At 41.0% G+C, this 16556-nt stretch overlaps 1 protein-coding gene across 18 annotated transcripts in view; it reads right to left on the reverse strand.

Moving 5' to 3' along the window:
- ADGRL3 (adhesion G protein-coupled receptor L3) overlaps positions 1–16556 on the reverse strand; it is a 486726-nt gene that overhangs the window by 319277 nt on the left and 150893 nt on the right. For all 18 annotated transcript variants that reach the window (XM_062199279.1, XM_062199284.1, XM_062199276.1 and 15 more), the window contains one exon: positions 14702–15502. In XM_062199279.1, the coding sequence (XP_062055263.1) occupies positions 14702–15502 (801 nt within the window). The remainder of the gene's footprint in view (positions 1–14701; positions 15503–16556) is intronic.

Here is a 16556-nt window from a genome sequence, read left to right on the forward strand (position 1 = left end):
TGATGATTTAGTAGAAGTTATAGGATCTTGGGAAATTTATAATCCTGGCAGCTTGGGCACAAGTGGGACAAGGGTATTAGGAATGGGAAAAAGCCAGCACAAGATGCATCACTGCCCATCACTTCACAGGTGCCCTCTCTTGCTTCCCTCCTCCACCATATCCCCTTTCCTCCTCTCCAGGACAGTTCACTGCACTGCACTCTTACACTCTTCGAGGCATCACTATGATGAATATCCTCATGCACGTCCCTTTGTATGCAAGCAGGAGACTTTTTCCAGGGGGGAAAGCTAGCTTGGATTTCCAGTGTATGAGGTACACCTAGCATCCACCATGGGTTTTCTCAGGTGACAGGGCTCACAACACACTACTCTAGAATATGGCACATTGGCATGCTGAATATTCTAAGCTGAAGAAACTGAGATGGTGGGTGCAGGACAATATCTCCCATCTTCCCCTGAAGCAGGTCACAGACCTTCCTGTAGGGGGCGCCCCCTAAATGCCCAGAGGAATGGGGCACACTTCTCTGTACAGAAGTAGGTTCACTGAATGAAATATGAAAGAAAAGGGATTGCTACATTTTCACAGCTCACTAAGACTAACTTCTTCCTTTTTGTCGTATCACATTTTTTTTCTTTACTCTTCATCAAACCTAGTACAAAAGCACTCAGTTTTTTTTTTTTTTCAATTTACATTTCCATATGAAGGCTCCTGTGTGATGAAAAACTTAAATAAATCAGAAGCACAAGGTGTCTTCTTCTCTTTTTAGTTTGTCTTTGGTTATTACAGCCTCAGACACAAATCTAGGAAATACAAAGAAAAGGTATATTTTTTCTATCCTTAATTGCCAGGACTTGCTTTCCAAAGCGGTGATAACAAGTCACGATACAACAGTAACATAGAAGCATTCCTCACTTTGTCCTTCATTGCATTCTTCACCACTGGAGTTTGGTCAAATGAGTCTTGACAAACAACTTTTTTAAACTGAAAGATGTATATTCTCTCACCGCGTTCTTTGGAAGGGAATGCATTCATTTCTTACCAATTGATTTTTTTCAAAGAAAAGCACATTTCTCCTTTCATTTCTTTCTACATTTTGCTTTTCACCATTTTGCCAAGGTTGCTCATAGATAATAAGTATGAGAATATCAGGAATACATCTGAGTTAGGAAAATGGAAATAATGCATGCTAAGCAGATTTAAATCTAATAAGATCCAGTCCTGAAATCTGTAACGTCCTTCTAATTGCCCAGAAACTCAGCAAAACTTTCTTATCCTTTTAACTTTACAATAATTAAATCTTTGTTTCTGCAGGCATCTCCGAGAAGGTCACACACACACACACACACACATCACCAAGATCCAGAAGCTATCCTATCATACACTATTGTATGCCATGTGCAATATATATTTTTTTCTATTAAAAGGTATCTCAGCTATATAATTTTCACTTATCAACTGGTTTTATTCTGGGCAGATGACTTTACATCTCTGTCTTAGTGTCCTCCTCTGTTTCTAGCAGTCTTTGTTTTTAAGAGTTAAAGTGTACCTGGCACAAGTGGACAGGATGCTGGACGCTTTGCAACCTAGCCACTGTTTGCTCCACCCTTCTCTACATAAACAGTGATTTGCCCATGTCCGTTTGTATTTGTTCCTTCAGCTAACCAGCTTCACCACAGGTTCTAGTTTATGAACGCTGCCTTCCTTCTTCCCCCTCTGCGTGTTAACTGTGGGACCTGTATTCTCCTGAACTGCTGAGGGAGGAAATATGACATAGCAGAAATTCAGGCAGATGAGGATTACAAGCGTAGCTAGAGACTATGTAGGTAACATCTGAGTCATTTAAATTCTCTGATGTTAATCTGATGTTAACTTCTTCATTTGGAAATAAGAATGATGTTTTCTTTGCATAACTATTATGATTTCTTAAGTTTTTATTTATATGAAAGGTGGAGAGAAGGGGAGGAGGGGAAGGAGGGAGGAAGGGAGGGAGAGAGAAACTCTTCCATCTAATGGTTTACTCTCCAAATGAATACAACACCCAGGGCTGTACCAGACGGAAGCCCGGAGCCAGGAACTCAATCCAGGTCTCCCACAGGGGTGGCAGAGACCAAAGTCCTTGGGCCATCACCTGCTGCCTCTGGCTGCATATTAAGGATAAGCCTGAATCGGAAGCAAGCCAGGAATAAAATCCAGACGTGTGATGTGGGTGTGCCAAGCAGTATCTTAAACACAACACCAAAGTCCTGTCACTTCTTGCACGATTATTCTTAGAATTAAATTTGATAATCTTTGTTAGTGGCTGGCAAACAAAACTTTAATATTCAGTAGCTAAAAGTACTATTTTTTGAAATCCCTTTCTTTTTCTTTTTCTCTACATTTATTTCCTGCAGCTGGTAGGTTCCCTTAGGGCAGGGTCTCCTGTTTTTGGCTGTAATCACAGAACATGGCACGGTGCATGGCCCCAGTTATTCTTAAAGACATGTTTTCTGACTGAAGGAAAGTAAGAAACAGAAATGAATCAACCATCTGATTTCTGACTGAAACCGAATCTCATCTTCCTGCTTTGCCATCCAAGTCCAGGTCTGATTTTGTGCGTGAATTCCACTTTCCATCTTTGGCTTTTTAAAAATTCTTCTACTTCGTCTTCCACGCTTCCTCTCCACAAAGCATTACCACACTTGTCCTTCTATGGGTTTCTCTGCAAGCATTGAGCTCTGAATTTTTCTTTAATGCATTTATATGCATTTTAACAGCACAATAATCACATATTTTAAGTTTGCTGTTTTAAAAAATACATCTATTCTAAATCCGTAATGAATAGTGTTCATAAATAAAGTACTATTTCTTGTTTTCAAAGGCAAAATTTTCTTTAAAGACCTTTCTATTTAAGAAAATATACTAGCATTAGACATAATTCTAAGAAGTCTTAACGTCAACAAATACCTAACTTCATTTGCATTTGCATATTTTTGGTAGAACTGTTCTTTTTTATCCTTATGGGAAAAAAATTTCAAGTTATAAGGATAACCTATTTCAGTCACAAAATACTTCAAATAAAAAGCACCGGATAGGGGCCGGCACTGTGACTCAGTGGGTTAACGCCCTGGCCTGAAGCACCAGCATCCCATTTGTGTACCGGTTCTAGTCCCGGCTGCTCCTCTTCCTATTCAGCTCTCTGCAATGGTCTGGGAAAGCAGTAGAAGATGGCTCAGGTTCTTTGGCCCCTGCAGCCGCATGGGAGACCTGGAAGAAGCCCCTGGCTCCTGGCTCGGATTGGTGCTTTCTGTGTAACACTCTCAAATAAATAAATAAATCTTTTTTAAAAATAGAAAGTACCAGATATTCTGTATCTTTCATCTGGGGTGTAGATGCAAAGGGTTTGGCCATGAATTTGTAGTATTAAAGGGCAGGAAGAAAAATAGGCAAAATCATTTTAGCCAAAGTTTTTCTCTTTACTTTTGGGGAAATTTGACAACATGGATCATTCCATAAAAACATAGGGTACGTTAAATTTTTACTTGCCAGTGATGTATCTTGAGTTTTCGGCCACTGATCATTATTATGAGAATTTAGCTTTATAGTGGTAGTTACTTAGGAGGAAACATCTTCATGTTCAAGAACTAACAGCAGGGCCGGCGCTGTGGCATAGCAGGTAGGGCAGACACCTGCAGTGCCTCCATCCCAAATGGGCAATGGTTCGGGTCCCCGCTGCTCCACTTTTGATCCAGATCTCTGCGATGGCCTGGGAAAGGAGTGGAGGATGGACGAAGTCCCTGGGACCCTACACCCTCATAGGAGACCTGGAAGAGGCTCCTGGCTTTGGAACGGTGCAGCTCTGGTGTTGCAGCCATCTGGGGAGTGAACCAATGGATGGAAGACCTCTCTCTTTCTGCCTCTGCCTTTCAAATAGATGAATAAACAAATCTAAAAAAAAAAAAAAAAAAAAAAAAAAAAAAAAAAAAACAAACCCAGCAGGGGCTAGCACTGTGGCATAGCAGGTAAAGCCACCGCCTGCAGTACCAGCATTCCATATGTGGCTGCTTCACTTCTAATCCAGCTCTCTGCTATGGCCTGGGAAAGCAGTAGAAGATGGCCCAAGTCCTTGAGCCCCTGCAGCCACGTGGGACACTCAGAAGAAACTCCTGGCTCCTTGCTTCGGATTGGCCCAGCTCCAGCCGCTGTGGACATCTGGGGAGCGAACCAGCGGATGAAAGACCTCTCTCTCTTTGCAACTCTGCCTTTCAAACTAATAAATCAATCTTAAAAAAAAAAAAAAGAATTTAATAGCATTTCTTGCTTGTCAATCCTAACTTAAAGTAACTGAGCACTACTTAAAATTTTTAACAACGCAGAGTTGAAAAAAATGACATACTTGACTATTTTAACAGCGATTGTATAACACAATCAATTGTCACTTACGTATGCTAATATGGGCAGAAGCATGGAATGCTAATGTAGAACTGGAAGATAATCAGAAATTTCAGTTTTGCCATGCTTTCCAGCCCCTGCAAGATGTGTTCATAACAAGCAGACAAATTACTTCCCTTCCACCTGCCTGCCCTCTGGTGGACATGCTACTGAGCAGTGAAGAAAGGACCTCTGGCGTGTGTGGGAAGCTTATTCACTAACAAGCCATCTTCCAGGGACTGTGAGTTACACGTAGAAATGATTTTGATTGCCTTTCTAGTAATTATACATTTACCAGGGACACCACTCTGTAGGAGAAAATTAATGTCACAACACTTGTGAACCTTTTTATCCCCTACCTCCTGGCTCATCGATTAGGAAGGTCACCTCGATTGCGATTAATGGCCAACACTGAGTTCAGCTGTGGACAGTTGCACACGGGTCTTTATAAAGCTTTGTCTTGTACAGATCTGTGATGTTTTTAGACTCAGAAAAGCAGAAGGCGTCATTCTGGAAAGTTTTAATCTTCAATGACGAAGAAAGAAAAATCCAGGAACGGTAAAAAGTGTTAGAAAAAAATTCAACTGCTGTTCAGTGGCAATGGAGTGGCTCTTGCCAATTCTGCAAGGTTTGGCTGCGCTCCCTGAAAACTCCGCAGTGGCTACGTCCACCGGGTGGCCGCTGTCCCTACAGGTGATGGGGAGGAGAAGAGGAGGGCTCCTCTGCAGACAGAGACACGGCTGATGCCGGAAGACACACCAGGGTTGCGACTGGCAACAAGCTGCCAACTCACTTTCTTCTATTTACATTTATTTTATTTATGTGCAAAAGTTACGGAGAGAGGTAGAGACAGAGAGAGAGGTGTTCCATCTGCTGGTTCATTTCCTTCGTTTTAGCAAGTGCACCAGGTTATTACTAAGACAGAATAAATGAGACTGTTTAAGACGCAGGGCCGCATCTCAGGCGGAACGCTGAAGCAGTCAGAACCCAGGGGCCGAGGACAAGACACCAGTTTCAGGCCCTACTTCCTGACTCCAGTGCAACCTCTACAGCTCCACTATTCAGGAAACAGACTCAGTGCCCTATTAAACACGGGACAGCTTCAAAGCGTTCAGGATTCTCTGCCCAGCACTCACATTACTCAGCTGTCAAAGGAAAGGGCTCCGATGTATGATGGGAAAATTACATTTTAATGCAGTGTCATGTGTGTTTAAAGTTCTTATTCATCACTACCCGGCCTCTGCTTTTACAGGGGACACAAATGCACTTCATTAGCATAGGATGAGGACAGCAGGCTCACCTTTATCTGCATTGTTAAACTGTTCTGGGTAGGCCTCCTGTTGTTGGTTTAGATTGTACTAAGAATGGTTACATTTCCATAATTTCAAATGGCTTGCAAGGGAATACCTGTGGGCAGCAAAGGTTCAGGCCCCAGACAGCAGCCACAGGTCTGTATCATTCTATTGCTTGTTCTTCATGCTTGATGTGTTTTGCATTAAATCTCAACCAGCTGACTTCAGAATCGGTTAAATATATTGATTTCAGGAAATATTTGGAGGTCGACTATTCTGCCTGTTCTTATCATCTTGAGCCTATTTCCTCCATCAGTGGGAAATACTGGAAAACCTTTGGATATTGGACAAGGGAATTTAGATTTCTTCTGTGGATGCTTTAGGAACCAGCTGTATGAGTCAAAGAAAATGCCTTACATCTCATTGCCCTGTTCATGAATAACGCATTCAGCACAAGGTGGATTGGCGGAAAGAACAATTAAGTGCGAAAGTCGGTCCATATCGGTCACTAATGACATCTAAACGCCAATGACGCTGATTCGCTGTCACTGGACACCTCAGGATAAAATGAACAGTTTCAGAATTGTGATACCATTGGGAAAATCACTCAAATAACCTGCAGAATAGCTTAGCATAATTTGAAGGATTTTAATGTACGTCTTATGAGACAGCTCATTGAAGACAACGACGAATACTTTACATCATAGTCTGTAAGTTAGGAAATGGCCTCAACTAAAGGTACATTCAAAGAAAACTCTAGGTTAGATCATTTGAGATCCATTGATCTGTCAGGAAGACAACAGAGGAAGCACTTTCACATTTACCAAGGGGTTTCAAACTGCTCTCAAAAACAGGAAGCACTGATTTCAAAATCTTTTGCATCAGAAGAAACTTACCTTCTCGCTCTACTTCTCCACTTTCCTGAAGTCCTTATACTTTACACTCAAGTGCTAACGCTTACATTTTTGAAACATGTGCCCCAAACTGAATCACTGGTTCTTTAGATAAAATATATTGTCTATAGGACAGCACTATTATGTGTCTGTGAATATGACAAACTTCTCATTTCCTCTGAGGTGAAGAAATGCCTACAGTTTGCCAACACAAAAATTCTTTGCATGGATGCATACTTTCTTTCATACTGGAATACTACTGACTTTGATCTCCTCTAATAATTTCTGGAGGGAAGCACGTTAGGTGTTACTATGCTCTGCTACTTCTCTTTAACATCTTTAGGGAACTTGTGAGAAGAAGAAAGGTGGGGCTGAGGGAGGTGGTGGCTTGGGTGACTGCAGTGGCTCACATGTCTGGATTATCATGGTTATGGCCAACAGTGAAGGTGACAACCTGAGGAACATGGGCACAATTTCCATGAAACGAGAGTAGGGCAAAGAGTCCCATTCCCCTATCTGGGAAATGAAGGCTTTAAAAGACACATTTTATAGGCCGGCGCCGCGGCTCACTAGGCTAATCCTCCACCTTGCGGCGCCGGCACACAGGGTTCTAGTCCCAACCGGGGCACCGATCCTGTCCCGGTTGCCCCTCTTCCAGGCAAGCTCTCTGCTGTGGCCACGGAGTGCAGTGGAGGATGGCCCAAGTGCTTGGGCCCTGCACCCCATGGGAGACCAGGAGAAGCACCTGGCTCCTGCCATCGGATCAGCGCGGTGTGCCGGCCACAGTGCGCCAGCCGCGGCAGCCATTGGAGAGTGAACCAATGGCAAAAGGAAGACCTTTCTCTCTGTCTCTCTCTCACTGTCCACTCTGCCTGTCAAAAATAAAAAAAAAAAAAATTAAAAAAAAACACATTTTATAATCATTCATTCACTTACTAAATCTTTATAGAGCATCTACTCTTTATCAAGTGTTCTATAAGAATTTGCAAAAAAAAAAAAAGACCAAAACTGTATGAATAAGATTATTTCACTGTGAATCAAAGTCTAATAATTCCACTAAAAAGCTTTCTATAAATTAGAAATTCAGGGCAGTGTTGTGGTGCCTGGGTTCCTGCTGCTCCACTTCCAATCTATTTCCCTGCTAATGAGCCTAGGAAGGTAGCAGAAGACAGCCTAAGTGCATGGGCTCTTTCCACCCATGTGGGAAACCCAGATGAGTTCCAGGCTGCTGGACCAGCCCTGGCCATTACTACCATTTAGGGAGTGAAGCAGCAGATGAAAGATGTGTCTGTCTCTCTCTGTCTCTCTCTCTTTTCTTGTAACACTGTCTTTCAAATAAATAAATAAATAAATAAATCTTTAAAAAAATACGAAACTGGAAACTCTACTTATATAATGCTCAATATGTGAGCTATGATTATGTTATTAAAATTGTTTCTATTTGCAAATATAGTTATTAAGCCAATGATAAATAGCAGTATCAAAATAAGTTCTGATATTCCCACAAATTTCACTCTAGAAAACCACAAAAAATGGAGACTAAGTGATGCTAGCCTAGCGTTCTTAATTGTTTTAGAGAAAAATGAGGAACAAGGTTTAGATTTCTTGTAGTTTTACCCAGAATAGGCCCATTGAAGAATTTTTCAAGGACAAAGTTCAGGTTTTGTCTACACTGAACATTTGAAATCCAAGTTTAAAATTTGATTAAAATTAATTTGTCTATATAAATGTTGCAAACAACCTGTTCCAGACTGTGCCATCCTACACGACATTTTCCTTTGGAAAAGAAAGCAAGCACACAGGCACACCACCAAGCTGATCTAACAAGGGATGACAGCCTCAGAAGGTGTGGCAATTAGCAGTTTGGAGAAGGGTGTGGGGAACAGTAAGAAGTGTGAGGAACTGTAACTGAATGACTTCGGAAGCCACTTTTTAGTATATTTCTGAGGAGCTAAGCTTTTCTTCATATTTTCCTTTAAAATTTAAAATTTCAGACATTAAAAATGACCCTTACCCAAACAAAACAAAACTTCCAATTTCCTGGCTTAAGAGTGGATGCAATTTTTAAAGTACAAATCCAAGTTAATTACTCTTAATTCCTGACCACACACTATATTTGCATCTAGAGAGTTCCTGGCACCTACAACTGAGAGACTTCTGATTAAGTTATATGAACTGGAATGCTTTAGGTCCCTCATTTAATGTGGGGTAAGTAACAGTCCTACAAGGACTGTTGTCTGTTAAAAATTTTTTAAATTTTTAATTTTATTTATTTGAAAGGCAGAGAGACAAAGAGCTCCCATATGAGTCTCAGTCCAGGTCTCCCACATGGGTAGGAGGAATTGGAAGCCAGAACTGGACATGGAGCCAGGGCTCACACCAAGGCACTCCGATACAGGATGGAGACTTTTCAAGGAGTGTCAATCATTGTGGCAACTCCAGTCCCCTCATTAAAATCTAAAAACAATCTGAGTGGGGCCAGCATCGAGGAGCTATGGCATAGCAGATTAAACTGCCACCTGTGATGCCAGCATCCCAGACAGGTGCTGGTTCGAGTCCTGGCTGCTCCAGGATCTAGCTCTGGGAAAGCAGCAGAAGATGGCTCAAGTGCTTGGGCCCCTGCACTCAGATGAGAGACCCAGCAGAAGCTCCTGGCTTTAGCCTGGTCTAGTCCTTGCTGTTGTGGCTATTTAGGGAGTGATCTGCAGGTGGAAAATATTCTCTCTCTCTCATTCTCTCTCTGTAACTCTGCCTTTCAAATTAATAATAAATACATCTTTAAAAAATGTTAAAGGAGCAGATTTCCTCTAAAAAATAAATTATCCAGGCTGTCATTCAGGCATAGCTGGTTAAGCCTAGGATGCTGGCATCTCATATTGTAGTGCTGATTCAAGTTCCAAGCTTCTCTGCTTCCTATATAGCTCCCTGCTAATACACCTGGTAAGGCTGCAGAAGATGGCCCAAGTGCTGAGTCCCTGCCACACGTATGGGAGACCCGGATGAAGCTCTTGGCTCCTGGCTTCGGCCCAGCCCGGCATCAGCCATTATGGCCATCTGGTGAGTGAACCAGCAGAAGGAAGACTTCTCTCTCTGTAACTTTGCCTTTCAAATAAACAAATAAATATTTTTTAAAAATTTTAAAAAGCAATCTGAGTGGTTATTTTTTCCATTTTCCAGTGAAGAAATCAAGACTGACAGGCTAACTGAATTGCCCTTAGTCAAACTGGTGAGAGGCAGAATTCAAAACAAGTCCTTGGATTCTTGCATGAGCTCATGTTCAAAAGCATCTGCCTACCTTATGTAGGCATCACCACAGAACATTGAGACACCCAGGAGAAGCATCTTTGTCGTTTGCCTTCTACCACCACATCCTTTGACGTACAGAAGAGTTACATAGAGCAGAAGCAAAGCACAGGTGCACAGGTGTCCGTTTACAAAAAAAAAAAAAAAAAAAAACTTTGAAAGTGTGATTTTTTTCTTGATTAGAACAAAGTTAAAATCAAGGCAGAAAAAGCCTGCTACCAACAGATGGCGACAACAAATATACTTTGGGTCTACAGACATACACTTAATTTTTGAGCCCAAAGTACATGTAATACGTGGAGGGTTTTTGTACATACATGTATAAGAAAACGCATGGGGGTGGGCATTTGGTGCAGTGGTTAAGACACAAGTGGGATGCCCTTATTCCATATGAAAGTGCCTGGGTTCAAGTCCTGGCTCCACTTCCAGCTCTAGCTCCCTGCACCCTTGGAGGGACGGGTGATGGCTTAGTTACTTGGGTCCCTGCCACACAAGGAGAAAATCCAGATGGAATTCCAGGACGCTGGCTTTGGCCCACCCCAAGTCCAGCTATTGTGGGTGTTTGGGGGGTAATGCAGTGGAAGGAAGATTCTCTCTCTTTCTCTCTCTCTCTCTCTCAAATAAAAATAAGGGAACATTAAAATAAATAATTTTAAAAAGAACTACATAAAATGGTAGTAAGAATTCACAAAAGGCAATTTCTTTGAAAAACGTCAATGTGATTTACTAAAGAAAACACCCAGCTAAAATTGTGTGGAATAAGATGAAGAGCTTCCATTAATGCTAATTGAAATTCTCACATCCACACATACCATGCATAAAATTTACTTCTACACTTATTCTCTCCACTGTTAAACTGCAATAAGTCCATGCCAAAGTACTAGCTTTTTAATTTGAGCATTCGTGCATGAAAATTGATGCTTTTTTGTGATTATATTGAACAAATTTAATGCAGATGAATCCCACTATTTGCAAAACAGACAAGGTCTTAATTATCATTGTTCATAAAGGTGAAAACTGAATCTCTTGGCTTAACTTTGGAATTCCTGCGATACCTACAGTTTATCATTTCTCAGTGGTTACCATTTTAATAACATTCTTTTAACAAATATGGGCACTACCACATGTAGCGCTATGGCCCATATTTTAACTTCCATAAACAAAAAAGTAAATAAAATAGAGTGGTAAAATTTTCATTATGTCAAACATTACAATAATTCATATTCTCTCTCTCTCTCTAAAAACAGAAGGGTACCTTGAAAAATTCATGAGAAAATAAAATTAAAAGATAAGTTTATTTTAGTGCAAAAAGATATTGAGATCTATGCATTTACATAATATACAGTTTCTGTAAACTTTTTGATACCCCTTGTATATGAGTTATATACAGTATATTATTGTTATAAACATAAATACACATTCATGCTCTATTGATGCATACTGTAAACCTTTTTGGAAAAATCCCTAAATATGTGAGACCATGGTATCATTTAACTCTTTTTTAAAATTTATTTCTATTCATTTGAAAGGCAGAGTGACAGATACAGATCTTCCATCTACTAGTTCACTCCCAAAATGGTTGCAAAAGCTGGGGCTGGGGTAGGCCAATGCCATGAGCAAGAACTCCACCCATGTCTCCAATAGGGGTAACATGAGCCCAAATACTTGGACAACCTTGTGTTGCCTTCCCACACACATTAGTAGGTAGTGGATCAGAAGTGAAGTAGCCAGGACTGGAACCTGTGTTCTGACATGGGATGTTGGCATTATAAGTGACAGTTTAGGGGCCGGCACTGTGGCACAGCAGGTTAATTCCCTGACCTGAAGCACAGGCATCCCATATGGGAGCCTGTTCGAGACTCAGCTACTCTACTTCCTATCCAGCTCTCTGCTATGGCCTGGGAAAGCAGAACAAGATGGCCCAAGTCTTTGGGCCCCTGCACCCATGTGGGAGACCTGAAAGAAACTCCTGGCTCCCGGCTTCAGATCAGCGCAGCTCCGGCCATTGTGGCCAGTTGGGGAGTGAACCAGCGGATGAAAGACCTCTCTCTCTCAGTCTCTCTCTTTCTCTCTCTGCCTCTCTGCTCTCTGTGTAACTCTTTCAAATAAATAAATCAATCTTTAACCCACTGTACCACAATGCTGGCCCTCATTTTACTTTTTTAGAATATTATTTACTTATTTGAGAGAGAGAGAGACAGAGAGAGAATGGCAGACAGGCAGACAATTCCTATCCACTGGTTCTTTCCCCACATGTTTGCAACATCAAGCATGAGCTAGGCTACAACCAGAGGTCAGGAATTCAACCCAGGTCTGGTTTTCTGAGCCATCACCTTTGCCTCCCAGGGTCTGCTTTAGCAGGATGCTGGTGTTGGAAGGTGGAGCAGGGCAGCACCTCTGATATGGAACATAGATATCTTAACCAGTAGCCTAAAACCCTGTCACCACATCTTAGTCTTTGAGGATATTTATAAAAGCTGAGTTAAGCATTTAGTTTAGCTTGTCAACTCAAACCCTGAAATGCTAAATAATTTAAACTCTACTCTAAATGAAAATAATATGTCATCTGTGATTTTTAAATAACTAAAATTTAAAGTATGCTATTGCCACTACTCAATTAACTGCAAAATATGGTGAGTTATTATTTCTTATTACTAACAATAACTTCCCGTTCCATTTAAGAATCACAAAAGGCTAAGACGCATTCATAAACAGAATTTTCACTGAAAAACTGCAAATTTTGGATTAAGAGGATCACCACCACAAAATGACCATCTTCCAAGAACAGACTAGAGGATAAATTCTGGCCCATGTTTTCAAGTACAGAACACACTGGGTTAAAAACTTACCTGTGCAGTGGTGAGCAGATAACGCTGTTAGTCTAGAAGATCACTTAAGGACTTAGTAAAGAGAATTTGCTTTGCTTACTGTTCCATATTTAGGTTTTTCCTTCCATATAATATTATGGTTGCTGATTAATGGAAAGAAGTGCTATCACTCTGACTGAAGTTTCTCGAAAATTAGAGAAAATGTCACTTATTTTGTCATTCTTGCTGAATAAAAAAGGGAAACTTATTCACTCAACAGTTATTAAACCTTATCTGTATATTTGCAATATATTACACTAGAGTCCTAATCCCAGATAAGGATATAATAAAAAACAGGTAAGGCAAGGCCACTGGCCATGAGAAACTTAGAATCTAGTTCTGTTAAGAAGATGGCTTAGGTCAGAAAGCAGACAGCAGAAAGCTGGTAAAAGCATGGTGAGAACAACAATGCAGAACATAAGAAATATTAACAAGTAAACTCCAAATGATAGACATAATTTAGCTTTAAATTGCCAATTACTATCAAAATTCAGACTCAATATCTTAGTTGTCCATTATACTTTATCTCAAAAAACACTATTATGTCAGGCCGATGCCGTGGCTAACTGGCTAATCCTCCGCCTGGGGCGCCGGCACACCTGGTTCTAATCCTGGTTGAGGCACCAGATTCTGTTTCAGTTGCTCCTCTTCCAGTCCAGCTCTCTGCTATGGCCCGGAGAAGGCAATGGAGGATGGCCCAGGTGCTTGGGCCCTGCATGCACATGGGAAACCATGTGGAAGCACCTGGCTTCTGCCTTCAGATTGGCTCAGGGCACTAGCTGTAGCAGCCATTTGGAGGGTGAACCAACAGAAGGAAGACCTTTCTCTCTCTCTCTCTCTCTCACTGTCTAACTCTGCCTGTCAAAAAAAAACAAAAACAAAAACAAAAACCACAACACTATTATGTCCTGTTATGCAACTTAATTTTTGAATTAGAATAATTCTGCTCATTTGTATAAACAAAAATGGGGAAAAAATAAGGCTATTTTTGGCTCTGTCTTCAAACAGCACTAATGGAAACAGTATGTTCTAAAAGGGAAAAGGACACTTTTAAGGCATTGGAATTAAAGATCATCTCATTCTTACTCAAAACTGTTTCCTGTGGCATTTCTCACAAAATTGACATCTACTTTCCTCTGTACTTCCCAGCATTTTTCCCTATATCTCAGTTAGTTTTACTCTACATCATGTGCTCTAACTGACCGTACTCCCAGACAGGGCGGTCCAATCTTACACTTGTCTTGCAGTAAAGACAGTGGTGCAGGGCGTCTGAATCAGGACATCAAGCCCAGTGGAGAGCACAGCTGAGGGCACTTCAGAATTAATTAGAATGGAATGCTTTCTACTTAAAGCAAAGTTTCTGTGTACTTCTGTAAAGAACTAACCAGCTGATCAGGGCAGATGTGCTTCAAAGAATAAGGGCCAAAGACTGGAGACAAGCCACACCAAGGAGAGGAGACTGTTTCTAAGGGTTACACCTTTCTAAAGATGTATTTATTTATCTGGAAGGCAGAGAGAGAGAGAGAGAAAGATACAGATGTTCCATCCACTGGTTCATTCCTCAAATCCCACAAAAGTAGGGCTGGACCAGACTAGGCCCAGGAGCCAGGAATTCCATCCCAGTCTCTTCAGTGGGTAGCAAAGGTCCAAGCACTTGGGCTATCATCTGCTTCCTTCCTAGACACATCAGTAGGAAGCTGGATCAGAAGTGGAGGAGCCAGGACTCAAGAACCAGTACTCTGATAGGGGATGCAGGTGTCACGGCATCAGCTTAAACCATTGTGCCACACAGCAGTGTCTTACGGATGAATAAACAACGCACAATTTTTAGTTACACTGATCAGAAGACAACAGAGTCTAATCCAAACGTACAACAAACTTGCTGGAAACAAACCGTAAACATTTCATCCACAGATCTCCATCAGTAGTCACACTTACCTGATCTGCTATCCAGGGGTCCAAAATCCAAAGAGTATTTCACGACGTGGTAGTTATTCCACACATAAAGTAGGTTGTCCCTGGGATTGTAATCCACCGCGGCTATGTACTGGTATGAATTGGGAAAGGGCACATCCACCAAACTGTCCTTGCTCTGCTCGGTGTTGTAAATGTAGTCAATCTTATTTCCAGTGGCCTCATTGTCATCATCCTCATATACAGATTTGACCACATACAGAATTCCACAAATCATAAAGGCATTGGAAGCTGATCGCTTATCATACGCAGTATCCCACGTCCCTTCAATCCGTAGGGTGTAAGGGTTCAACTGACTAATGACAATTCTGCCATTGTTTTGTTCTGTTGCATAGATCACCCATAGCCCATTCTCGTCCACTGCGAGGTCTATGTCAGACTTGCCTCCCCATCGGTAAGGGGAGGTATCGTGGTAATTGGCATTGGCTATGATAGCCTCTCCACTCTTGATCCTAGTCCGCAAGTCAAACTTTACAATGTTTCTGGTGCGCTCCTTGTTGAAGAACAAAGCTCCATCGTACACTACAAATCCTGTGCCATCCACCCTATGAGGGAGTTTGTAGGTTGTAGTTGGTCTCCCAGCGATGAAATCATCCTTGGATGAGTACTCAGTCAGGGTGTCGGTTCTGTAGGGCGTCCAGGGCATGTAATAAATCTTGTCAGAAGCCTGCAAGGGGTCTTTGCACCATGCCCCAGACTGGTGGTCGGACTCAAACAAATGTTCACTCTGGTACACTCCTTTTAGTAGTCCAGGACAAAGAAAAACTGTTGGAAGGGAAAGAGTTAAAATAATATATGTATTAATTTACATTTTGACAGATATTTTTATTAGTCACCAAATGGGATGCAACTCTAACAAAAGATACCCGCCACCACTTATTCTGCTACATTATCTTGAGAACACAAAGTATTCTTGCACATCAACTGTAACTTTTTTCCCAAAATATTTTGTTTTCATCTGCTGAAAAAAATTAGACTTTTCATAAGCAGCTGTACTTTCCTGTGTATTTTACCTTTGAAAATACGAGCTACATACTTTTGGATATATGTGTCAGGTGTGAAAACATATGTCTATGCGTTCTATAGATATAACAAGCACAAAAGTTTATACACAATGTTTTTATTAGTCCACTGAAGAATATAACTTATTTGGTGCAAAAATTTCTCATGAAATTAGCTATTAAATAGCTGAATTAAGAAATAGGTGAATAGTCTATATATATTTTTTCTCTGTGATTTTTTTTATCAAGGAGAAGAAAAGTCCTGTATTACAGGTCACTGAATCTTCTAACATAAAGGCTCTCATAGTTGCTACAACACACACAGAGCATGCAACCCACACAATTAAAAATGAGTGATGGATGGATACTGGAAGGAAAAAGAGAAAGGAAGAAAAAGAGAGGAAAGAGGAATAAGGAAAGAAGAAAAGGCAAAAGGTTACAGAAAAGAACCCAAGATCTAGATTTTAATCAGTTAAAAATGTCCTGTTAAATACAGTGGTATTGGAACTTAAAAACATGTACCTTTTACTGTTACATGAGAAGAGCATTAAAAAAACAAGATTACTTGCTATCATATTTTGCTGCTCATACTTCAGAATGAACATGGGAAGGAATCATCTGATTTCCTCGATTTTTAGTATGACTCAGTAGCATATCGTGTAAGTGGTGGTGAGAAAGCACAGCTGATTAATCTGATGAAGGGGCTGTACAGCAATGTTTCCCAGAGGATCGCCTGGAAGCATGTATTTGAAGTGGGATGGTTGGATGTCACACAGGAAGGAAAAAAGAGGTCCTTTGCCACATTTGTTTAAGAAGGA

This window comes from Lepus europaeus, chromosome 8 (genome assembly GCF_033115175.1).
Source record: "Lepus europaeus isolate LE1 chromosome 8, mLepTim1.pri, whole genome shotgun sequence".
Lineage (NCBI taxonomy): Eukaryota > Metazoa > Chordata > Mammalia > Lagomorpha > Leporidae > Lepus > Lepus europaeus.